This window comes from Stegodyphus dumicola, chromosome 3 (assembly GCF_044657685.1).
Source record: "Stegodyphus dumicola isolate Sdum_Otavi_A_Nest chromosome 3, ASM4465768v1".
Taxonomy (NCBI): domain Eukaryota; kingdom Metazoa; phylum Arthropoda; class Arachnida; order Araneae; family Eresidae; genus Stegodyphus; species Stegodyphus dumicola.
This window is the reverse complement of record NC_140770.1, coordinates 10,027,284-10,055,020: the sequence shown is the minus strand read 5'-3', so window position 1 is coordinate 10,055,020 and position 27,737 is coordinate 10,027,284. Positions and strand designations below refer to the sequence as shown.

The window sequence follows — 27,737 nt, the reverse complement described above, 5'->3', positions numbered from 1 at the left end:
TCTGTTTAGCAATTTCTATTTTTTCTTCTTTTTATAGATTTTTTTTTTTTTTTTTTTTTTTTTTTTTAGAATTCTATTTCATTTCAACTAAGATTACACAATTTATAATTTTAGCTGAACTGAACATTTTTAATATTAAAAATTTTAACTATCTAGCTAGTCCAGATACACATTTAAAGTTCTATTGTAATAAACACGAAAATGTTCATAAAAGAAAGAATATAAAGATAAATACAAAATCTGAATGGGTTCAGATTTTAATGGTCACCCAAATGGGCTCTTTTAAAGTTAATGTGGCTTACCAATAGAAATAACAGAGATGGACCAGGTAGAATAACAGTACATTTAATAATGAATAATTTAATAGATGAATAGACATAAATTAAAATATTATACCCCCAAAATGGTATTAGTGGAAACTAACATGGGAACATTCTGTATCTTCTGCTTATTTGAAAAGTGGAAAAATATGAATGAAATGTATTAATTGAATCAGGTAAAAAGAAAAATAATCTTAAAAAACTGCACCTATTGCTTTTAAATAAGTTATTAATCAATAAAATACAGATTAAAATATCTTACATTTTGGTGAATGGTAACAGACTTGAATGAAAGGTGAAAAAATGCATTTACAGTGTACAACATTTTAAGTTAATCAACACAAAATGGTGTTTTGAAACTAGCAGAATTTTGGGGATATATTTTAATTTATTTATGGCTTCTTATAAAACATTTTAAAAAAACTATAAAACTGTAATATATGTATTTCTGAAAAATGGGAAATAAGAGATACCAACTTAAACACAGCTGGATCGATAGAAAGACCACTCATCCGGCATAACTCGTACAGTTCAAGTTCGTGACTGGAAAGAATGTTCTTTGCATATACATTACAGGAGATTTTATTAGAATGACGCTCGCTCATTTTACCACACCCAGGAATTTACTATAAGAATAAAATACCACATACAAATTACTAAATATATTTACTTTCTGCTTACTTTATTTTCTTTAAAATAATTGAAAAAAAAATTACAATCAAATAAGTGCCTTCTTTTAAGTGAAATAAATGAAATTATACTGTAAAAAGATAATGCATCACACTTATTGCATGTAGTAATTATTTTTCTCATATATATATATAATTCTTTTCTGAAATGTTTTTACACTGAAAGATTAAAAAAATAAATATAATTTTTGGAAAATAAAAGTTAATATTCATTCAAAAATCTTTTGTGGTAATAATCAAAAATATATTACTACAGTGAATTAAATTTCAAATGTGTGTGAAATAATGAGATGTTACAAATCGAGGCTTCCCTTTTTTTATTGCTCTACAGCCTAGTCCTAACATTAGGTGTGTGTGAACCTCCTTATATGCATATGTAACATCACTATATGAAATATTTATTTGCAAGATACTATTAAGCTAATAATTTTTAAACAGTTAAACAATTTCTAAATAAATTATTCATTTGTAAATGTTGAAAGAAAATAATTATACGACTACAATATAATAATGTAAATTACAAATTTTGAAAATTTCATTTGATAAAACAAACATAGTTTAATTTAGAGGAATAGTAAAAAAAATATTTATATATACAACATATATAAACATTAACTTGCATAATTAAGACACAATAACACGCCGAATAAATACTAATTCAGAAGTCAAACAACAAAAATCAGCGTTAATTTACAAAAAATTTTTGTAAATTAACGCTGATTTTTGTTGTTTGACTTCTGAATTAGTATTAACTTGCATGTCAATGCATTATTCAGTTAATGCATTTCATTTCATATCTTGGCAAAAGTTTGATTTTTTACAGATGAAAAAGAATGACGACTCATGTCATCATTCAATTCAGTTGCAAAAATTTACTTATTACACACAGATATTTTTACATACAATGCTTTACATTCTAATGAGATATTTATCCTGAAAAATCAATAAATACAAGGTCCGGCTATTAATTTCCAGGACTGCCGTAACTGTAGGAGAACGAAAAGTCAGAAGATGGCGCTAATGATTGCATATTGAAGAGCATTTTCTTGCGCATGTGCAGTGCAATCGGTGCCATTCTGAAGTAAGAGGTTCTCGGGGAAAGGCGCATTAAAACGTAGCTCTTAAATTCCTATAGTCGAAGTGAAAATGGAGCAAAGAATTAACATTAAATTTTGCTTCAAATTGGGCAAGACAGCTGCAGAAACCTACGAAATGTTAAAACAAGTTTACGGCGAGGAAGCATTATCCCGCTCAAGAACTTTTGAATTGTTTAAACGCTTTCGGGACGGGCGCGAAAGCGTCAAAAATGATCCACACACAGGTCGGCTGCAGTCAATGAATGTCGGTCGCCAATGAATTGAACATGGACAAAGAGACCCTTCGACGAATTCTGACGCGAGACCTAGGCAAACGCAAGATTTGTTCCTCACCATTTAAGGGACGAAAAAAGCAATTGAAACTGGACGCATATGGCGAACTTATCGACAACACTGATGCTGACCCTGCGTTCCTGAATAGGATAGTCACAGGAGACGAGTCTTGGTGTTATCAATATGACCCTGAAACCAAGCGCCAAAGCTCCGAATGGCGGTCTCCAACTTCACCAAGGCAGAAAAAATTTCGATTTGAAAAGTCCAAAATCAAGGTCATGTTAATCGCTTTCTTCGACTGTGATGGAGTCATTCATCATGAATTTCTTCCTCCTAACATCATAACTATCAATGGACAGTTCTACACAGAAGTTCTTGACCGACTTCGAAAACGAATTCATAGAGTGAGGCCTCATTTTCAACAAAATGGGAGTTGGCTGCTGCTACATGACAATGCCTGCCACACATTGTATTGCCCGTGAGGCGATTCTTAGCAATTGAAACTGGACGCATGGTGTTGAAATGCAGCATCCTCCATACTCTCCAGACCTAGTACAGGCAGACTTTTCCCTGTTTTCTAAGCTGAAAAATTCTCTGAAGGGAACACGATTTCAGGATGTCAAAGCCATCAAGAAAACTGTAACGTCACTATTAAAGAGTATCCCAAAAGAAGACTTTGAAACTTCTTTCCAAAATTCGTACGCCCGACCACAGACATGCATTACGGCTGATGGGGATTATTTGAATCGTATTAAATGGCTATGTATTTAACCTTTTTTTCTTCTGAGTTATTTCATGAGTCCTGGAAATTGACAGCCAGACCTTGTAAATCTATCTACAAGATTTTTTTTTATTTAGTTGTGGTGGAAATGCAGTGGCAATTGCTTTAACGACAGATTCAAAATAATTGTTTCCTTTAATGATTTTAAGGCAAAATACTGTATTCCTGCAGAAATTTTACCACAGTTTCTTACACTGCTGGCAAATTCCACAAGTATATATTTTAAAATTGAGTTTAAGGCAAAAAATAACATGATATACAACTGCTCAACTTGGAATACAACAAAAAGAATGCATACAAAAATGGCAGTGTTTCTTGACCAAACAGTTATGAACATAGTTGCCTGAAAAGTATTTATGTGCAATGGTTTCCAGAATTTGGCTCATTCTGAATATTTGATGACTAAGGTGATTATATTAATATGCAAGTGCCTCCCAAAGCTATTGAACAGGCAGAACTAACTAATGAAATCTTTGTAGCTGATCTTTTGATATTAGCATACTGGCTCATATTTTTAATTTTTCGGAGGGAAGGTCCAGCTGCACCATGCATCACCTTAGAAGCTGCCACCTGCGTGTAGGTACACTAGAAAACTTTAAGGAAACACTAGAACATTAACCATTAAGAAGGTTTCAGAAAATACAAGTATCTTCTAACCATAAACTTTTGGACTTTTCTGCGACATCAGTTTATTTGATTAATATTTTATCATAAACGGCTTAGTTCCGTAATCTGCAACTGATGACCCTGAAAGCAATTTTGTGCAGCCCGTTAATACATATTCTGTAAATTAATTAGAATTATTATTAAAATAATTTTAAGAAGTTTAAGATTTTAATTGTTTGAAATTCAGTTTTACATTAGTTTCATTACCAAAAATAAAAGTGAGTAGTTCTCATGAAAACCTAGAAATGGTGCTACCTAATGTACACTGTGATATAAATCTTATTCAAAGACTTTAAGATACAAATCCAACTTTTATTAACACTTTTCAAAAGTTAAATATTCTCAGTTATGGATTTTTGCAATGAGAGAAGAGGAAGAATGACCTTGTTTGTTTACATTAGCTATACATAGGTCACATGATTTCTGATGTCATCTACATTGTGTATTAATATTAACATGTCATGTGATCTTTGAGGCCATCAGAATGTATCTCATTAAACTAATCATTTTGTTTGGGAATAAACATGTGAATATTTTTTAATAGTTGAAAATTAATAAATCTACCAAAAGAACCCAACTGCTGACGAGTGTCTAAAATTTGTGATGAAGATTTTTAATAATTTTCCTTCAAGATTACAAGCTTTATGAAAATTGAAACACCACAAGTTGTTTATAATTATTTACATATAAATATTACTTTTTCTGTATACATCATAGAAAAATCTAATACATACAAGAAGGAGAATAGATTATCATTATTTATTCTCAAGTTTTGTTCCTCTTGTGAAATTTTCATAAATTTCATTTTAGTTTATGTTAAAAGTAAATTACATAAAAAGTTTATTTAGTATATTACAATTCTTTGCATAAATGTCAATCTGAAAATTTTAATATTTAACTGGCACTGTGTTTGAATTACAAATTGTGACCAGAAAAACTTTTAGCAGATATCAACTTTCAGAGTTCAAGCAGAAAATAAGCATAAATTTCAATTTTTTTTGTTTGCATTATTTTTATATGTATGTTTTGACAGATGTGTAGTATTTTTTTTTATTCTATTAACAAATGCTGTTTTCCTAACAAAAAAAGAAAAAGGTCAAAACATTATATTTTTCCCTTTTTGTCAGCTGCTTTCAAATCGTGCATTTGCCCCACCTATAACTTGAGTTTGAGACCACTGCCTTAGTTCATATTATGGAACTCTGAATACAGTTTTATCTTCTGGGCCTCTCAAAACTCCTACAGAGTACAACCGAGTAATCCTACATAAATAAAGCTAAAATTTAGCTTTCTAATAATAATAATACTACGTAAAAAATTTTTAATGTAATGAAATTATAAAACTGGAAATTTTTATAATTTCAATTTTAAAAAAAAATTCCAAAAATTAAGCAAGTGTTAAAGTTATTCAAAATCCTGCTGATATCTTTGAAAATGTGAACAATATTACACAGCTCTCTTTCAGAAGACATATCCCCCTCCAATCATTGTATCCATCTAGTTTCAAGACTTCATCCTTAGAATAGGATACACCTCATAGAAAGAAAAGTGGAAAGTTACAATCAAAGAACTTCTAATGAGAACTTAGAAGCTTTTTGTAACTACACATGAGGGCATACAAGAAATTCCAATGTTCACAATAGGCTTTTAATTTGTCTAGTGTGATGACTATGCTCACCAGCATGTTTAACAGTGGAAAGGATCACTAGAATAATAAGCCTTCTCAGATCTATTAAATGCATTTTGGACAAAAGTCTTAGAACTATTTAAAAAATTTGTTATTTACTGTACTTTCTCATTGACCATTTTCAACAAACAAATATAATGAAAAACAATGTCGCAACACAATCATAAGATTTTCGCCTAGTTTTATGTAAACCATATTAATTCTTAATAAGCCAGTTTAGTCTTTTTTAAAGAAAATACTACAAGTTAACTGTTATTTATCTGTTTTACCGCACAGTTTGAAAAATGGTTACAATACGGCATTCCCTTTTATGGAACAACATGGAGTATTTTCAGAGTTAAGGAGTTTTAGCATCAAGAAAAATGTGTTTTAGTGTGAACAATGTGCTGCTTTCAAATAAGCATATGGAACAATATGCTCATTTGAAAACAAATAAATAATGGTAATGCAACGTGAGAAGTTATGATACGCAATTAAAGATCTGCGACTTGAATACAATTCTAATTAATTAAATAAAGAGTGATATTTTTTCTTTAAGCTACTACCAGAATGATTGGTGCATGTTTGGGAGCACCTCTGCCAACTTTCATGATTGATGGTACTTTATAATCAGATTAGATGCTTTACTTTCTTATGTTGAAGGCCAGTGAAATACATTAGATTTTAGGTACAAAATACACTTTTTTGAAATTATATAATTTCAAACATAGGCGTTTGATACTGAAGTTGATAACAAAGAAGATTACTATTTTTATAATTTTAGAAGGAAATTTCTTTCTCCATTCGCATGGTTTTTGTGCCTAGAATTGCAATTGGTATACACTCAACTATCCGGAATTCAGCATTTTCCCAAACAGTCTGGATGGTCAAGCTTTTACTGTATATACACAGAGCAGCCAAAATAAAACTGGAATTTCGTGAAAACACACTGTAAACAGTAAAGAGATCACTAGGAACTGGGACTAGATGCAACAAAAGAACATGCACAGATATGGGACAGCAACCAGTTGTTTGACGAGGGATGCAGTTGTGTTTAATGAGTAGTTGAAAAGAAAGGTGTAGACATGTTTACTAAGCACTAGAAAATAAAGTGAGTAGTTGAATGCAGCACAGAATTTGTCTTCGAATTGGAGCAGAATTTGTGTCCAGGCACCTAGCTTTTTAACTCAATTTCTACAATGTAGCAAAATGCTTGCTGGATGCAATACAGAATGGAGCTAATGATAAAATAACACATGTCCATTGTTAAGTGTTATGCAAAACACAGTGAAAGAACTGCAGCAGAGCAATGATAAGGCTATTGCTGCCATCTCTCAGGCAAAGCCAGTGACATACACAGAAGGGGACATCTGTCCCTGGGCACAGCATCCATGGTGTGCCAAAGTGATGTTTCCTATTGCATTTTGGCAAACAGGAGGGGGCGCAAAATCTTTAGTTGTCTCCAGGTGCTGAAAACCTCGCTAAACTTCTCAACAGAGCTACAACGTATCTCACAATTTGATAAATCGAATGCAGTGCTTCATCAACATCAATGGCGGCCATATCCCACATTTTCTGTAAACAGCAGTTCTCCTTTAAGGATAAATTTAGTGTCAAAATCATACACATTTGCCAGGCCAGTTTTATTTTGACCACTTTCTGTATACTTACTTAAAGGCATTATAAAAATATTCTAAGATATATACAGGGTGTCCAAATCAAATGGGCCTAATTTGGAGAGGTTGCTCTACTTAACATAGAAATTAAAAGCATAACAAAACTGTAAAATTAGATAACAATACAATTTATTAAACAATTTAACAAATAATTTATTAAACAATCAGTACAATTCCACATGAGCTTCCTTAGTAGTCCTGAGAACGTCCAGCCAGCAGTCCAGTTCCAGCCATATTCAGTTTAGCATTTACAGAGTCACAGCAGCAATAGCTGCGGTTATGGAGGCACAAAGGTTTCAATATCATAGACGTTCCCTGAGTAGAGTTCCTGAGTTCCTTTCATGTAGTCCCAAAAGAAGAAATCGAGAGGAGTCACGTCAGGAGATCTGGGCCACTGTGTCCTATCCATCGGTTATGCAAATGCTGCAAGCTGCAGCCCATCATTGGGTTGCAGTTACTACAAAATCTGCATTTTATATGCATGCATCCTCAGTTTTTGATGCAGCACATCATGAATAGTTGATCGTGGCATAGATAATTCAGAAGGTGCCTGCCTGATTGACTGACGAGGGCTCCGAAAGAAAGTTTGTCGAACATCTTTCCACACATGAATCAGAATGTGAAATGCCAATCACCTCCGGATATTTTCTGTACACTCCCCGTTTCAAGAAACGTTTTGTGCCACATTTTTATGCTCTTAGCCTGGAGTGCATTTCTTTTATAAACTGTTTAAAACATCTTTTCAGTTTTACTAAGGATTTGTATTTTGCATACCAGAGAACAATTTGTGCCTTCTCTTGAGGTGACACCATTTTTTCATTTGTCAGCTCAGCAAATGTGCAGGTGCATCAGTGTGTGTGTGTGTGTGATTATGGCAAAGCCTCGAGGACTATCTGCCTAAGGGAAGTGAAGCCTTTGTGGAGGACTTTCTAAGGGAAACTGGCTTGTATACATGTTACACATTGGGAAAACCACAAAACGCCCATGCAACTAGCCTGTTCGTGGGATTCAAACCTCGGACCGAACTACCAGTGCAGGTGCATCGGATGCAAGAAAAAATACTGTCACCAAACTCTACGAATTCAACTCTCACCTGTGACTAATATCGCCCTCGTAGCACTAAAATTTTGCTCTAAATCGACTGTTCAAAATAGGTACATTTGATTCGGACATCCCGTGTACAGTTTGGCTAGCTAGATAGTTAAACAAATGCATTAAATTACATATTTCTATTTGAGAAATTTAACTATAACTTAAAATTATTAATATCAGTATAATTTTAAACAATGCTGAAAATGTAAAAAATTATAATACATTTTTCGTTAACTTCTTTTACAAAATTAAGAAGTGTTATAAACAATTTATTTATGAGAAACTTATTTATCATTGATAAAAATAATTCCTTACAAAAACTCTGCTTTGGAAAAGAAAGGATACTTTGTTGTTAAAGCAGTCGCCATACTCTTTGGTGAAATTTGGTAACTTAAAAATTAACTTGGCAAAAATTAGAAAACACTATGAGAACCTAACCTTTAAAAAATGGAAACTCACTATATATAAGAGAAAATAACATTTGTATATCTTTGTGGGAAAAATGATTTGGCAATGGCTGTATTAGAGAATCAAATATTTGTATTTTAAGATGTTCACTTGCAATTAATTATTGTGGGGTCATAAATGAGTCCTTTATCGTCTAATAATAAGGAATAAGTTACACACAGATATAACATATAATTTGAAGTTTTCACAGAGCAAGATGTATGAAACAACTTTACATGTGCATCAACTCTCGTCTACAGTGAGTCCACCATAGTTTATAGTATCAGGAGTTACACACTCTATTTTACTATCTAATAAAAGATAGTCCTTCAGCTTAACAGTACACGAAGTGCAAAGCAATAAGAAAAAGAATCGAAAAACTTTTTTTCCCTCCTGCAGTTTTCCATATTACATCCACAACACTTAGCCTTTAAATAATTTCATTTAAAGGCCATTTTTGTACTGCTGCTCAGTATACAAAGTTCTGTGACTTTAAAGAGGGGGAAAAAAAACATTGCTTCTTTTTCAGTTGATGGTTACTATTTAGGTGGAAGGCTAGAAAGAATGATATTACAAACCACTACTAATTTGCTACTTGGCAGATAGTTTAAAGTGGTCAACTTTTTAAGGGAGGGAAGTAATAAAGAAATGACATCACAAAGACTAAAATGAGCACAAAAATCAAATACGTTGCATGTTAAGAATATCGCAAAAGAATTATTGTTTCTCTTCCCGTTGATTATAAATTAAATATGGTATATATTTTAGAGAAAGAAGAACACTGGATCAAGGATATCACATGGATAACTTTGCAATCAAAATATTCTGAAAATTACATATGTTGCATATTAAAGATCTTGGGATTAAGTTTGTCAGTTCTGCCAAAAAAGTCTACCAGACCAACTTGCTGGACATTCTTATTAACTATTAATGAAAGTTAGGGCTAATTATTATGAATCATAAGTAATCCCTCAGTTCTATCAAAGTATGAATGCCTTTATAGATGTCTGCCTAAAGATAAGAAGTTCACACTAGCATGAATCACAGGAAAAAGGCCAAAAACATGTATAGCAAATCCATCCTACAGGACATGATACACAAAAGTTTATTTTCCATGCACTCTATTCTCAAAATTGACAGCATTTTAAAATTCATATCTATTTTGTGAGAGAGATTTCATGCTGCAATATGCTCACAAAAATTATTTCAAGAAGAAGGTTGAATAAAATTAAGTATTCATACAATCAAATATTAAACATCTGATATTATATATATAACAAAAATGTATGTGGAATAAAATACAGAGTACTTCAAAAAGATTGTTCCGATCGACAAACCATCTTTGCAGCACTGGAATACTTTTGAGAACACAGTACATAAAACATTTTTGATATTCAATGTATTATGCGTTGCATCTAAATTGGATCGTGCATTTTAAACAATCTAAGTTAGAAACTTAGCTCTTGCATCTTATATTGAATATTTCACAAAATTGCATCCAATATAATATTTGATATGAATATAATTAAAATAAAATATTTGAGCATCAAAAGGCAGGACTAAAAAGTAAAGCTTCCTTCATATCAGCATAAAAATGCTTAGGTTACAGGCAAATTAGATGGATGTCTTGTCAATTTTGTGCAAAAGCATGACTGTAAATTTATGATAACATCTGATACCCAAAATTGTATTCAGCCAAAAAATGTATGACGACATCTGACACCTAAAACTGCATTCAGCCAAATCTGGTGTCTTATCTTTGCTGTTTCTGCATGTGAAACTTGATTCTTTCATAAGAATATGAATTTTATATTCATTTTGTGAATTTATTAGAATGTTTTGACATTTTTTAACAATCATTATTATACGACTGTTGTATAATATTAATAATCTTATTGAAATGCTGACCTTTATTTTGCAAAGCATCAAAACTTATTGATTTAATATATTAATTGACTGTTCTGTAAACAAAAACTTAGCAAAGCAACAACCGTGTGTTGGGCAAAGATTTTAGTAAAGACACTATTGATTTAAAGGGCAAAGAGATACAGATCCCTCTTCACCAGGAGCAAAAAAAAATCTGCATGGAAGAAAAATGCACAGTTGTATTCACACACAATAGAAGAAAAGCAAATGAGAAAGTAACATCATCTGCCAGCAGATACAGTATACAGTAATCAAAATTGAAAAATTAAGTTAACAGACTTTTAAAAGGGGAGGGCTGGATTGGAATTAAAATCATTAATTAAACAAGATAAATCTTTGTGGATGTGAAAAGCTTTGAGAAAATCCAATTCACTAATGGAAGAAGCTGTTTGGATAATTTTTGTAGACCTTAGTCAAATTTATGATTAAATTTCCAACTATAATTGGGGGGGGAAAGAAACTTGGCATCAAATTTGACTCAGAATTAGCTGTACTATTGCATGATGCATAAGCATTAAATATCTCTTCCACATCTGAACAAGTAATTTAAAGTATTAACACCTTAACCCTTTGACATGTTGTGGTCATGCCCTGAAACTACCAATTTTCGAATTTTTTTCTTCTCTTCCAAAATTTTCGAGTTGAAAACCAATTGATTACTGATCTTCTACCTCTAAATAACACAAAATGACTGCAGATCATACATTTTTTTAGGTCTTACTACTTCAAATTGGATGCCTTTTGAAATTTATTTTCAATGAGACAAAATAACTTCCTTTTATTAATATAAATAACTTTAAATTTCAAAAGTTAGTCATTGCACATCATTATTTCTATCATAAATAATAAAAAAATAGTAATAATTAAACTACATATATAAAATATCTGTGTATATTTAGGACATTTGCTTGGTGGTTTCAGGGCACAACCACTGAGCCTCTACAGGCTCAGTGGTCATGCGTTGAAACCACTGCTCTTCACAATGATGTTTGCTGCTTATCAAATAGGAAAGTTTATTTTTACCTGTATACAGATAAGGGGCTTTGAAACCACGGACTTATTTTATTACTAAACAATACATGCACCTGGCCAGTGAAAATGTCTTTCATTTCCAGAGATTTTTCTCTCAGCTCAACATGCTTGATTCCTATGCTAGTATTGTGATTTTATAAATTATTTTGTGTGGCTTAAATATAATATAAATATACTTTGCTATAATTAAAAATAGAAATTGCATAAAAGTTTCATTTAAACTAAAAATATTTGATAAACATTTTGGGATGAAATCTTAATAAAATAAATATGAATGGAAAACGAAAGATCTGCACCAAAGCCAAAAAGACCAAGCCTCCCCCCCCCCATTAACATAAAAAATTGTTCTTTGACATTTTAAAAAAAAAAGTTTTTTTTAATCCATTTATCCGAACGTCCTTATTATGTAGGTTCTTATGTTTTCACTGCTATAGAAAAATTACATAAATGTTTCTTTTTCATTTTTTCTGATGATTTACTTGGTAAAATAATATAAAAAATTTACATATAAAGCAATTCGGTACTTTTCCGTTTTGCCGGCATAGGTGATAAAGTCGCCAATAATGGTACAACTGATGCCAAACGGAATATTCTTGCTGGTAACCTTTTATGCCTCATTTTCATTCGCTGGTAACCTTTTATGCCTCATTTTCATTCGCTGGTAACCTTTTCGCAGCCATTTCTTATCAGATTGACTGTTTCTTTAAATACACATACAATTACATAGAATTTTAGTTCAATTTTATGCCCTAAGGCCATTCGCGGTAAGTAAGTCAATTAGGATGCAATCACACCGCTCACCCAAAGGTGAAAATATAGAAAAGCAAAGTCAAGGGTTAAATTCATCAATGCACTAGCGAAGTAAAGAACTGTAGTTTTACATAACTTCTGACTGAGTAAGTTATTCGGACGAATTGAAATAATTCTTGCATTTAAACTTGTATTCCATATTAAGATTTAACTTGAAACTAATGTAGATAATTACTGAGAGAATTATATTTTTGTAGCCTAGTTTATGTGAAATTGGGGTCATATGATAAGAACCGGGGAATCAAGATGTTGTACCAAGAAAGCATAGTAAATTCTTAAATTAATGCCCTTTTACAAATTTATTGTCTTTATTTTTTTACAAAATTTTAAATGATATTAAAATTTTTTGTCTTCAAAATAAAAAATTCTTAACTAACATTTGTTAACAACTTTTATGTGTATACTATATGTTGTCGCCAATAAAGTCTGCTTGGCGAGATTTGCGCCGGCGAAACGGAAAAGTACGCAAAAAATTGAGAATAAATTATCCTTACTTATTTTCAAGTTTTGTCTCTATGTAAAGTTTTCCTAACTTAATTCAGTTAGTGGTTAATTCGTCGTATGAGAATTGTCTGAAATAAATGTTAGTCTGAAATTTTAAAATTTAGCTCTCAATACGTTTAAATTACAAAGCGTAAATTTACTGAAATCTCTTGTTCCTGAAATTACAAAGTTAAGAAACAAAAAAGTACCAGCAATTCTTAAATACTTTTTTTTTTTTTTTTTAATTCATAAATTTTGTTATTTATTGGAAATGTGCATGGAAAAAGGTAAGTTCCCCCTCTAGTATCTCATTAAGTCCTAGAAACGTGCTTGGTTTCACAGTGCAACCACTACCCACAGATCAATGAGCAAGAGTAGATTTCTTTAAGTTCATATAATTATTTGTCTCTAGGATCATGATATTCGATTTCTAGGGTTTTTCAGCTAAAAAAATTATAAAAATAATATTGCATACACATCAAAGGGTTAACTGCCACTGGTGGATCCTGGTAAGTTTGTTTTGGGGCCCTCATGATTCATGAATGGGTCACATGAACATTCACATTTGTAAGCAACATGTAACACTGATGGGTTACCTTTTCTGCAGTTTTATGTGGGAACACAAATTTCTTTGACCTCCAAATCACTCTACTCAAGCTATTCAAATATTAAAAATGTATGTAATTTCATAAACACATTTCTTTATTACTCATAAAAATGTACAAAGTTCTAAAATTTTGAGAATAATACTCATTTCATTTTCTTACAAAATGGTGCTAAAAATGCATGAATATGTGCTGCAATGTTCTAGAAAGCACCGAAAAAAAAAGTAAATAAAATTGATATAAAATAACATGTTGCATCGTATACCTGCAGTTTTTTTTTTTTTAATGAATTAAAAATATACTTATGTTTGAGATTTAGAATATTTTAAATACAAATGTTATATATATATATATGTATGTATTTAAATATTAATACAATGATATATATGTATATGTACACGGCTAAAAAAAAATGGGACAGTGCTATATCTCCCATTCTACTGTGCTGATTGACAAAATTCAAACTGTGTTTTTCATACCTCGAAACCGCGACTTAGGATATATATTAGATTTATATATAGCACTATTCTAACATAGGTATTTTGACACAAAATCGGACTTTTTCTGAAATAATATACCAATTTTTTTACATATTTCGATTCTACAACTCAAATTATGCCAGAATACCAAGTTTGTAAAAATCGTACGAGTAGTTTTTAAAATATAAGCTCTCAAAATTTTGTTAATTAAATTTGGCAAATATTTATTAATATCTCTTTTTTTTATTAAACTTTTATTATTTTTCCTTTCACATTTCAAAATTTAGGTTCATTCCAAATAAAATTTACCCATTTTTTGAAAAAAAATTTTTGAATTATAACCTATAAAATTTTTACCATCATCTTAAAGGTGTATTTCTCAGCATACCTGAAAAAAATTAGACTTTTTTTTTCAAAATTTTCTAAGATATACGCGAATTTTCATAATTTCGCATTTTGAAATTTGGCATCTTTCTTTTTTTTGAGCGATAATAACGCCAAATGTGGTTTAAGGATTTTTGTGATAGTGAATTGCCACAGCTATTTTTAACCTTAAATTTCAATTAAAATTTTACAGAGAATTAATTATATGAAATTTTTCCCTCAATGATGTGTAATAAATATTTATTAATACAATATGAAAAGCTATTTTTTTTAAATTATAGATGATATTATTCAAATTTTTAACTATTTTTTTTTAATTTCTCTCTTTCTTCCTTTTTTAAAAAAAATATTTGTAAGAGTAAATTGTTACCTTCGGCATTTTATTGTCTGCTACTTTACTTTCACTTCGTTTAAATCGAAATGTCTAAAACTGAGAACTTTTGTTCGATGTTCATCTGAATTTTACGAAAATATTTTATGACATTAACTGCATAGTTTATTTCTAAACAAGCTGTTGCTTATGAAGTGGCTGAAAGAGCGTCTGATACTATCATCCATATTTTTAAAGCACAGTATATTTTTATAGAAACATAGGATTTAGAATAATCATTTTTATAAAAGTCAAATTAGGATATAAACATACAACAATCTAGAGACCGAATTAATGGAAGTTCAATGGTTATGTAGAAATGATCTGCAGCTACTTAATGGCTGGATAAGTCAGCCGGTTCTGTGGACAAGAAAGAATAATTATAAATATAAACAACACCCAAATTCTGAATTCAATTAACAATGAGGGTACGATGTTTATTACATGAATTTAAGAAGTTTTTAAACATAAAAAATAAACTCATTTTTTATCCTAAAATGTATTTTTATGAGTAGCGTATTTTCATTATACCTTTAAAATTCTAAATGAACTGAATCAAACTGAATTCTTATAATAAGTAATTATTATGGTTATTAATAAATCCTTCTTATAAAAGTAATTGCAGATATTTCAAAAAACTTGGTCTGAATGAAAATATTTCTAATTTTATATTAATCAAGATTGCACACGATATTATTTATTTGCACTTCAATTCTTACCGTCAGCTCTAGTAGAAGTTACAAATCAATTATATTTAATTAAGGAATGACCACCTAAGTTTAGAAACAGCATACCGTAACAGCAATTCAATTATTGGCGCCGTATCTTTCATGTTAATCCCGATTAGCAGGCTACATGATTTTTAAGGAGTATTCAGGTTTTGCTAGAAAGTTCACTTGGAAATCGCGCTTAAACTAGGTTAGTTGGTCATTTGAACATAGAAAGAACATGGGAGCTATTTGGTTAAGATGCTTTCATAGAAAACCTTTGTAAAGAGAACCTAGAAAACTACGAAAACTGACCATGCAACCTGGGTTAGATTTCGCAACAAACAATTAGTATTTAACAATCTTCAAATACTAGGCAATTGGTGAGGCTCCAATTTACTATTTTATTTGTAAATATTGAAAATATTGTTGTATTCTTAGACACAAAAAGCAGAATTTAAGTTTTGTTAACTCGTTAGTAAACTACCAAGCCATAGTGCAAATGAATATTCAATTTCTTTTGCAATAATTGTATTCACTTAATATTTTTTAAATATGAGCTAAAGAAGGAATATCCTCGAAAGATTAAAGAAGTGTTTAAATCCGGTGATACAGTCAAAAGTCGTTAATCCGGACTCGTCGGGACTTCGGCGATTCCGGTTTATCGATTTTTCCGGATTATAGATCATCAGTTTAAATCTCGTAAGATAGCATGCAGAAATTCTAAATTAAAAAATATGAAACCGTAATTTATGAAATAGAGAACAATTATGATCTAAAGGGTATCAAAATTTGCAAAAAGAAAAAGCTTAATATTTATTTGTTTACTTTATTAAACATTTCTTTCAATGTAAGTTGTTTATAAGTTTTGCTTCGTTTCATGTGATAATACTTTCTCTTTAATTCTATTAAACAGACATAATTTCTTGTTCAGTTACAAAGTTCCGCCCTTCAAGTCCTATAATTGCTGTGTCAAGAACACCGACTAATTTGTCAGTCGAAATTTTTTTGTTTTCAATAACCTCTGTCACTTTTCTTCGCTATCGGAAGCGAATTATAATGACGAGGAACTTGTTTTAAATCATATCAAAGACGGAGCATATCGAGATGAAATACTACATTTGGTAAGGAATTATAAGCCAAATAAAATAAAAACATCTGCGCTGAAGATAAGGATAGTGCTGACAAATCAACTTCCAATTCATTAGGCGCCCGCCGCCGAGCAGCGTGAAATTGATAAACAGATTTCGGATTTCAAAACATACTTTCGCTTTAGATCCTTTACATATTAACAAATATATATCAGAAATTCTATTTGATATAATCGAAAGTTTAAGCTTACTTTTATAAAATTGCTCTTACAGTCTGCAAAAAATAATAAGCCGGATGCAATTCGAAAATTAAGGAACAACGCAATCATCAACATTAACTGAAATAGATAATTAGATAATTTTAGCTTATACGTCCATTATACATAAAATGCGCACGCGAAAACGTATTCTGCACTTGCGCACACTCATATGCGCAGTCGTAAAAGGTCTTACGCGCACGCGTGAACGCCTCTGCGCATGTGTCAACGTGGCGCATGCGCAGAAAGTTTTTAGTTTTGATGTCCGGATTATAGATCATTCCGAATTATGGGTGTCCGAATTAACGACTTTTGACTGTATTAGGTTTGTCTTACATGCTCAAAATCAAAACGATTCTCCAATTGCCCGAGTAGTTGACTTGTAAATGGCTGTGAATTAAGCAGATGACTTTTAATCTTACGTTATTCAGTCAGAAAATGTATTCCAAATGTTTTGTATTGCATGACAATGCATCTTTTCATTATTCAATAACCAATCGAAGAACTGCTTGTATTCTGAAAATAAGTATGTGTACTCAATCGTCCTGGATGTTCTTCAAATTTGTCTGTTTTTTTTTTTTTTTTTTTTTTTTTCAAAAAACTAAAGTTTCATCTCAAAGGAAAGTTTTTTGACATTGAAGAGACAAAAGGAGTATCACATCTACTTTTAGAAGCATGTCAAAAACAAATGTCTACAAGCCTTCTCTTCCATTACATGTCGTGCATTCATACAAAAAGTTGGATCAGCGTAAATTCTATAATCTATTTTTATTACACTCTGATTACTTTATTAACATACAGTGAATATATAATAAACCTTTTACTTCCGCTTCAGTAATTCAGAATTTTTGACGGAATTGTTGGCGGAACTAGGACTTAGAAGATAAGTCAAATTGAATATTTCGATAATCCAATAAATTCAAGGTCGAAGTTTCAATATTTTATTTTCGGAGGGAGGGGAAATTTTTTCAGTTTTGGTCATTATCCTAAGTATATTTGCTGCGATTCTTTATTTTTTCCATAAAAGCGAAAATCTTACGCATGGTATACATATAACGCACAGCTTCAAATTAAAATTTAATAATATACAGGGTGGTTATAATTAAAGTTCCACTTTGAAACAGTCATAAAAGAAAAAATACTGGATCAAATGTTATCAAACTTGGTAACCGTGTACAAGAGGTCATAGGAATTTATTTTCCGCGAAAAAAAGAAAGTTCGAAACCTTACCTCCAGGGCGGAAATGGCGCTGTATGCAATATTGTTAAATGAAGTATGGGTCGGAATCGAACTTAACCTTTTGTTACACGGGTTTAATATGTTGCATACCCTTAAGAAACTTTGAAGTAAGCAAATTATCATTTAAATTTAAGGCGTTAAATTCGATAAACGTCGAATGCGCCGTTCATGTAAGGGAGAAATTCGTCCGTGAAAACCACGAAGTAGCGATTCGAAAATGTGAGATCTCAAATCACTCGCACAAGTGCGTACAATCTGGAAATCGTTTTCTTACAGATCGCTTGTTTGTAGCTTTTGAAGCCTGAATTCGGACCTAAAACATGAAGATATTGATTCAAAATGCTTTTAATCGATTTAGGCCAAAGAAATCCCTCATGTTATCTACCTAGTTCCATTGCATTCGACTGCATAGCAGTCACTACACACCAAACGGTGTGCGATGACAGCTACTTTCATAACTGAGCCATTTTTCTCTGAATAGCAGTCGATAGCTGGACTACTGTGATTGCAGCTCACTTTTATGTTAAAATGCAGTCAATGTTAAAATGTTTCGTAGCTATGGGGTTATTTCAAAAGCACTGTTTATGGTGACAATCTAAACAATTTGGCAGAAATAAAAAATGTGATATACCAACATGTCCGTAACATTCCTCGTGATATGCTACGAGCTGCTGTTGAGAATGCAGTAATAGGATTTAACTTGCTTTTGGAAAATACTGGACGCTACATTGAACATGCTTTGTAACACGTTTGGGAAATGATTAAACACATTTTAAACCAATGTTTTCATGTCTTTTTTCATTTAACAATATTGCATACAGCGCCATTTTTCCCCTGGTGGTGAGTTTTTGAACTCTTTTTTTTTTTTTTCCACAGAAAATAATTCCCATAACCTCCTTTACACGATTCCCACACGAAGTGTGATAACAATTGGTCTGGTAGTTTTCCTTTTATGACCATTTCAAACTTTAAAAGTGGAACATTAATTATAACCATATGTAAATTAAACTTTAAAATTTTGACAGTTTGGTTCAAGTCCCAGCTTTAAAAATATATATATGTAATGAAACTGTGGTTTGAAGGTGGCAGAGTGGAAAGCATGATGATGCAATTTAGCACAACATATCTTGAAAAATCGCAATCTTTATTTTTTCCATGCATATCAAAGAATGCTTTTCAGACAAGATATTTCTTAATAATATTTGAATAGAATAACTCCCATTTTGAAGTATGACGTCATCTTAAGCAAGTAAGCGGCAGCAGCATGGATTAAAAGCGTCTTACCAGCGGGAGAGCTAACGCGGGAAAAGGGAAAGGTTATAGCACTTTCATAGCAAGAAGGCTGAAGTTTCAGTTCATAGTTTTGGTTTAGAATTAATTTGATTGGACGAGAGGCATCTGCATTAAAACATTACATAAGATAGAAAAGTCTGGAACCCGTGAGAAGGGATGAATTTAGGGGCAGATTACCAAATTTAGAATGTTAATTTTGAGCTATAATTTTGAGCAAAATATGAAACAGCTATCATATTTTGTTATATCTTACATCTTACATATATAAATATAAATTTTTATATTAATCCTGTTAGAAAGAATGTTTTAAGAAGGTGATATTTCTTTCGTGTTATAGATTGTATAAAAAAACATGATCTTTAATATGATTTAGATTGTTTCAGCCGATATAAGAATTGGGTCACTCGGTAGTACAGAATAAACACTGCTGGACTGTTTTATTTATTCGTCATTTAGCAAAAAAATCTTTTACTTAAAATATTTATCCTTTGGACTTCACTTTAAACCTTCTTTGTAGTTAAAATGACTAGAAAATGAAAAGCTGTCTTCAGCTGAAACGCAATTCATGTAATTGATATTTTAAAAAAATTGACAAGAATGCAAAATTTATGGAAGTATAGCAATCGAGAAATCTTAATTTTCTTGTATGAGCACTGAAAATAACTGTAGAAGGAAAGAAGAAAATTAAGGAGAAAAGTAAGCAAAAATTTGCAGGGAAATTTGACTGTCAGACATACCAAAATGTTTAAAAAAGTTGGACGCTTTTGAAGATACTTCAAAGAATTTAGGTGTTCAAAGGGAAAACACTTGGACATGTACACCAGCAAATACCATCAATTGAGCTTGTGTTAAAGTGATTAAAGTGAAGAGCGACTGGTTTTAGACTATATGGTTGTATAAATTTAAATTACGTTATAGAAGATCATATCGTATCATAAAAGGAGAATCCCATGATTTCTCAGTCGAATTATTTGAAAATTCAGGAGTTTATCCAGTGATGTATGTGAATGTCACCTAAAGACTTTTTTTTCTTCTTCCTGATGAAACAGCGGTCGAGCGGTAAAGTCTCTGAACACTGTTAGTTCGATCCGAGGTTCGAATCCCGCTAACGTGCTGGCTGCATGAGCGTTTTCGTGGTTTTCCCCATGTGTAACGTGTATACGAGCCAATTTCCCTTAGAAAGTCCTCCACAAAGGCATCCCTTCCCTTAGGCAGATAGCTCTAATGTGCTTTGTCATAATTAAATAAACCAAAACCTCTTGATGAAACCAGTCTTTCCTTTTATCTCATACCTTCAAAAATGCTTAGCCTCTAAAGACTGATAAAATGGATTGAATTGGATTATTAAGTTATGGCAAAGCAGGGCTATCTGCCTAAAAGGAAAAATGCCTTCGCGAAGAAATTTCTAACGGAAACCAGCTGGCATACACATGAGAAAATCCACGAAAACGCCCATGCAACCAGCCCGTTTACCGGGATTCGAACCCCGTGTTCAGAGACTTTACCGCTCGGTCGTTTGTGGGTCTTTATGAAATGGAAGGCTATAACTTTATTTAAAATGATTATCAGAAATACCAAGATGTTTCGAAAAGTTGGATGCTTTTTAATATACTTGCAGAATACCTAAAAAAGAGCAAGAATGAAGCAGAATGCCTGAAGAAAAAGAGAAGAAAAAATAATTTTTTGCGTAAAATTTAGTATTTGTACTTTTTTTAATTTAAAACTTTTAATCTTATATTTGATTCTTGCGATTTCAAAAATAAAATATTTGACTAAAATATGAATAACATTTTAAGAAACCAAATGCAGGATAAAATTGTGTAAAGCAATGGGCACAATGATAAAACTGTTTAAAGCAGTTTTAAAATGTCGGTTATACATCTCTCTTATTTATATATATCTTTTCTGAACAGAACATTGAAAGGCATGTTAAGTGTGCTTTACTGTATTTTCTCTTTTAATATATGCAGTTTTCAAATGCATCGTAGTCTGGGTTACAAAGTATTCTTCTGAAAGAACTGCAATTCAAATAAATAAAATCAAATTCTGGAAAATTTATATTAATAAATATATTTAAAATGCTCAGTTCAAATGAATAAATAGAAAATTTTAAAATAATTATCTGAAGAGACAATGCAACACTAACAATTAAAATAAAAGTCTAAAAATTTAAAAATTACCTAAAATAGTAACTATAACTAAAAATATAGCATAAAGAAAACTAGATGAAAAAATAAACGATGCGCTTTTGATTTAAACTACACAGTTCGAATGAGTAAACAGAAATTTTTAAAACAGTTATTCGAAAGAAACTATGCAACGTAAACAATTAAAATAAATTCGAAAAAGAAAAAAATGCTTAAAATTAATAACAATTATAATAAAAAATATAAGATAAAGAACATTATTTGAAAGAAAGAACAACTGAGTCTCTTTTTTCCTTTCACGCACTATGTAAAAATGGAAATGAAAATAGGTTGCCACATATTAAGAAGTTCGCCAAGTGAACTAATTTTGGCGCAAACTGAATATAAAGCACAAACATAAATTGTTGAATTTCTCCAGAAATTTTGCACCAAATTTTACAAAATTTAATATTTAGGCATAATTTGAGTCGTAGAATCGAAGTATGTAAAAAAATTGGTATGTTATTTCAGAAAAAGTCCAATTTTGTGTCAAAATACCTATGTTAGAATACTGCTATATATAAATCTAATATATATCCTACGTCACGCTTTCGAGACATGAAGAACGCAATTTGAATTTCGTGAATCGGCCCAGTAGAATGAGAGATATAGAACTGTCCCCTGCCCCATTTTTTTTTTTTTTTTTGAGCAGTGTACAACATATTTCAAGGGAAATATAATATGAGTGCACTCATCAAAAGCCGAACTATATATGAAGATGATAGCCACCATTGCTAAAGGATCATCCACAGCCTCCTTTCTCACATTTGAAAAATACGTACACATTTATTTGAATTTTGATTATTTTTTAATGTGTTTTATGAATTAAACAAGAAAAAGTACTAATGAAAATATTTGGTGAATACCAAAACTTCCAAAACTAAAAAAAGTAGGTTTTTACATTCTTTACCCTCTGAGCGTTATGACTGGCTTTATGCGGTCATCAGAAGTTTTGCTACTTGGCATATATTAGCTTATAATTTATGATATTTTACTTTCTTACTTTATTTAATAATGTAAATATCATTTTAATGAATGTACGTTTATGAAAATACAGAGTAAAATAAGTAATTTACAAACTCAATTAATAAATGCTGTTTAAATACCGGCCTTCATGACAGATCTAAAATCCTGTGCCACTCAGAGGGTTAAACAGTTAGACTGAAGGGTACCCTTTGTATTATCGCGAAGTTGTTTCATTTATCGCCAAGTTGTTGTTTCATTTATTGCCAAGTTGTTGTTTCGTTTATCGCTTAATCGTTGTTTCATTTATGATAACCTGAGTAGTTGAATGTTCCGTAAATATACTTTTACCTAGAATTCGGTGCTCCTTTGACTTTTTAAGTGAAAATAGGTTGATGTGTACATGGATAAAATCAAGGGCCAAAACCCCAAAACCTGTAATTCTGTTATGTTTTTTATGTGAAAATAGGTCAGTGTGTACATGGATACTGAGTTTGTGCAATTCTTTGACTTTGAAAAATCGCCACTACACAAAGACAAAAGTCAAAGAATTGCACAAACTTGGTATCTATATACCGCCAAGGGATACCCGTAAATATACTTTTACCTCATAAACTAATTTTTTTATATTCAAAATTAAATATTCAACTGCTAAATAAAGAGCTAATAACGTTTCCTCCATGAAACTATGAAATTATTTATAGAACCCCTGTACTTATAGAACAGTATATCTTTGAAATTTCTGATAGATAGCCTCGTGAACTGGAGATAAAAATGGTGTTTCAAACAGTGTTGCCGCTGCTCTCTTCCAAATTATAGAGTTTGCTAATCACAAATTCATTAAAATTGTACAAAGTATAAAATAAATAATAAAAAAAATTCGAAAATCAAAATTCCGGGCTTCCAAGTGCAATGTTCATGTGGAGGACTATGTTATCAAAATTGGATGGTTCGAGGTACCATCATGTTCTCACTATGTGGAGAACATATATAAGTGCATGGAGATTCTTCATAATTTCATTTCTTTAAAAAGATTTAGTAGTAAGAATTTGAAAAATAATATGTGCAATAAAAAAGATAGTGAACAAATCTCAAACAACAAAATCTCATTTTGAGACTAAGAGCTCCTTTTGGCCTAATAATTAAGATCTAAATTCAATAAAATATAAAGAGATACATAAAAAATGGTACTACAGTCAAAAGTCGTTAATTCGGACACCCATAATTCGGAATGATCTATAATCCAGGCCTCAAAGCTACAAACTTTCTGCGCATGCGTCGCGTTGACCTTTACGGCTGCGAATATGCGTGTGTGCATGCGCATAATACGTTTATGCATACACGTTTAATGTAAAACGGACGGTATAAGCTAAAATTATCTATTTCAGATTTGCCCTTTACTTCGTGAAAACAAAATGGCATCCAAACAAAAATTAGCAGGTTGCTGTAGCAGGGTTGGTCGCCAAATTTTCGACAAAAAATTGCCAAGTTACCATAATCCAAAGGTTAACTCACAGTAGTTTTCAACCTTTTTTGCTCCATGCACCCCTTTCACTATAGCTGAATGATCCCCCCCCCATTCCTTTCTCTAACTGGAAAATCACATTTATTTCAATTTAGATTATTTTTTTACCATGTTTTCATAAATTAAACAACAAAAAGGTACAAAATTCTGATAAATACCAAAACATGAATAAAAGTAGTTTTTTTATATTCAAAAATCACACTGCATTTCTCTCCTAAAAATATGAAATTCTGCCCTGGTTGACACCCCTGCTCTAACACTTTCTGATCACGGACAGACCTCTACCAATAAAATAATAATTCTCAAGCAGAATATGACAGGAGGAAAAATTTTTCCCTTAGTTCCAGGGCTTGGGAAACCCGCTGTGATAAATTCATTGCCCCTTGCAGAGAATAATCTCGTACAGAGATATATAGAAGAGAACATGTGGGTGGGTGGGTGGGGATTTCTTTCCTGAAATTCTCAACCAGCATCCAAGGACTTGTTTCCCAGAGAAAGAGATGAATGCATTCAGAAGTTACAATAAATTTTTTATTTGATTTTACTTTTAAAAAAAATTTTGATATCACAAGAATTCTTGCTGAAATTATGGTTCAGTTACATAAAAGATGTAAAGTTATATTTTGAAAGATGTTTTGAAGTAATTTGAAAGCAAAATGTTAATAATGTTTTAACGGGGATTGGAGTTAAATCATCATGAAGAACCACCTTCGTATTTACGCATTTTTATTAATTATTGTTCATTGAACGGGAGTTGGTTTGTTCCCCTTGAAAAGTCAACTAATTTCCGATCAATGACAATGATTACATGTTTTTAATTTTTCCTTTTACAATTGAAATTTTGTTCTTCATGATGATTTAACTCCAGTCCCCGTTAAAACATTATTAACATTTTGCTTTCAAATTACTTCAAAACATCTTTCAAAATATAACTTACCAGTATGGATTCACTCTTTTAAAATAATTCTACTTTAATTAAACCTAGGAGATAATACAGTCAAAAGTCGTTAATTCGGACACCCATAATTCGGAATGATCTATAATCCGGACATCAAAACTAAAAACTTTCTGCGCATGCGCCATGTTGACACACGCGCAGAGGCGTTCACGCGTGCGCGTAAGACCTTTTACGACTGCGCATATGAGTGTGCGCAAGTGCAGAATACGTTTTCGCGTGCACATTTTATGTATAATGGACGTATAAGCTAAAATTATCTAATTATCTATTTCAGTTAATGTTGATGATTGCATTGTTCCTTAATTTTCGAATTGCATCCGGCTTATTATTTTTTGCAGACTGTAAGAGCAATTTTATAAAAGTAAGCTTAAACTTTCGATTATATCAAATAGAATTTCCGATATATATTTGTTAATATGTAAAGGATCTAAAGCGAAAGTATGTTTTGAAATCCGAAATCTGTTTATCAATTTCACACTGCTCGGCGGCGGGCACCTAATGAATTGGAAGTTGATTTGTCAGCACTATGGTTATCTTCAGAGCAGATGTTTTTATTTTATTTGGCTTATAATTCCTTACCAAATGTAGTATTTCATCTCGATATGCTCCGTCTTTGATATGATTTAAAACAAGTTCCTCGTCATTATAATTCACTTCCGATAGCGAAGAAAAGTGACAGAGGTTATTGAAAACAAAAAAATTTCGATTGACAAATTAGTCGGTGTTCTTGACACAGCAATTATAGGACTTGAACGGCGGAACTTTGTAACTGAACAAGAAATTATGTCTGTTTAATAGAATTAAATTGAAAGTATTATCACATGAAACGAAGCAAAACTTAAACAACTTACATTGAAAAAAATGTTTAATAAAGTAAACAAATAAATATTAAGCTTTTTCTTTTTGCAAATTTTGATACCCTTTAGATCATAATTGTTCTTTATTTCATAAATTATGGTTTCACATTTTTAATTTTAGAATTTCTGCATGCCATCTTACGAGATTTAAACTGATGATCTATAATCCGGATTAACGACTTTTGACTGTATAATCAATTAATCAATATTGTTTAGGAAATAAATTATTATTAACTAACTTTGCAGCAATTGCACAAGTAGTAGTAACTTGTTTTTGCACTACATGAATTTAAGATCATACAACATTATATATGTATGTGTATGCACATACAAACAAACGTTTATATGATTCTGAATCCGATCCCATTAACAGAAAACTACCCAGATAAATTGCTAATTTGAAAGAAATATACTTTTGCATAAATCTTTGGCTGCATGCAAATTTTAGCCACATAAACATATATTTTACAAATTTCACAGAACATTTCATTGCAGTTTTGATCAGCAATATTAGTAGATTAATTATGGCAAAGCACTTTAGAGTATTTAATTAATAAATGAGTTAATGGAGGATTTCTTATACTAGAGATAAGTAAAGTAACATACTTGTCCTACTGAATTGCTTGTTAACATGTTTAATAGATTCATTAATCAAATCATACATGAACAATTTAGAGATAATAGTTCATATCATGAAAATCAGCTTAGTCTACATACATAGTTTCAAGATAAAAACTAGAAATCATATTAATTTAAAGACGAAAGAATAGAATTTGCTCCCTTTTACTTAAAATTTTAAAAAACCGACTGCAAGTTGCTGCTTAGCAGAAATTCAAATGGTACTTAAATTGAATTTCTTATTAACAGAGTACAATAGTAGTCAAAAAATGTTCAGTAGAATAATGTTTCAATTTACAAAAAATAAGAGCTTTTTGTATACTTTACAAAAAACAGTGCATTTCAGGGATGGCATGGTCTGAGTGTTTATTAATAGCCAATATTAGATTTATATGTTAAATAGTATAAAATCTACATTATCTTTATTCTGTTTATAAAACATATAAAAACAGAATAATCCTCAAACTTATATTTTTAAATTTAAAGATGAATTAATCGAGTTTGCACAGCATGTGTAGTAACATATGTTTAACACAGCTTTGCGCTGCACACGGCATGTATTTCCTGACTTCTTTGTTTCTTTTAAATTTAAGGAAAATAACGTATGCCCTCATTAAATATTTCTTTACTAGATTACATTAGGTTCATGCAAAAGTTCTAGAATAATGAAAAACAGCAGTCTTTTTTTTTTTTTTTTTTTTTTTTTGCTAAGTCATCTTTTAAAATATTATATTTTACAAAAAATACGCTTTTCTCATGTGGATACTGTTCAATGTAAGATTTAGACTATAAGATTTAAAAATAAAATATACAGTGAATTTTTCAACAGTTTAAAAAATAACCTTAGGCCAACTCAGTTATTGTACAGTGGGTGTGGACTATTTAAAAACAAATGAATTAATATTTTAGATAACAGAAATTCAAAATTTGCAATAGCACTATTTAACTAATAAATGAAGATTCATGAAATTTTATATTGTAAAACTGAAAATGTGAATTATCTACTTACAAAAGAAATTTCGTCAGCGATTTTCCATGCACTCAGAACAAAGCTATAATATACTATCTCAAATGTAATCTTAGGAATACATTTCTCTTTTGGTTACTTCTATAAATAAATATTAATTCAAATTTCAGAAAATAACCTGAACAGCACGTTACCAACTATACACATTCACATTTCGCTTTCTGCAGTTTGAAGTAGTTTCATATTTTGCTTTGCACTGGCGAAATCTTTTTGCCCGTTT

General features: G+C 31.1%; 1 protein-coding gene across 1 annotated transcript in view; it reads right to left on the bottom strand.

The window, feature by feature from the left end:
• The window catches only part of LOC118187244 (uncharacterized), a 33,374-nt gene extending 5,637 nt beyond the window's left edge, over positions 1-27,737 (bottom strand). The window contains exons 1-2 of the mRNA XM_085812558.1: positions 27,500-27,737; positions 798-946 (exon numbers count right to left, since the gene is read on the bottom strand). Coding sequence (XP_085668684.1) covers positions 798-925 — 128 coding nt within the window. The 5' untranslated portion in view covers positions 926-946; positions 27,500-27,737. The remainder of the gene's footprint in view (positions 1-797; positions 947-27,499) is intronic.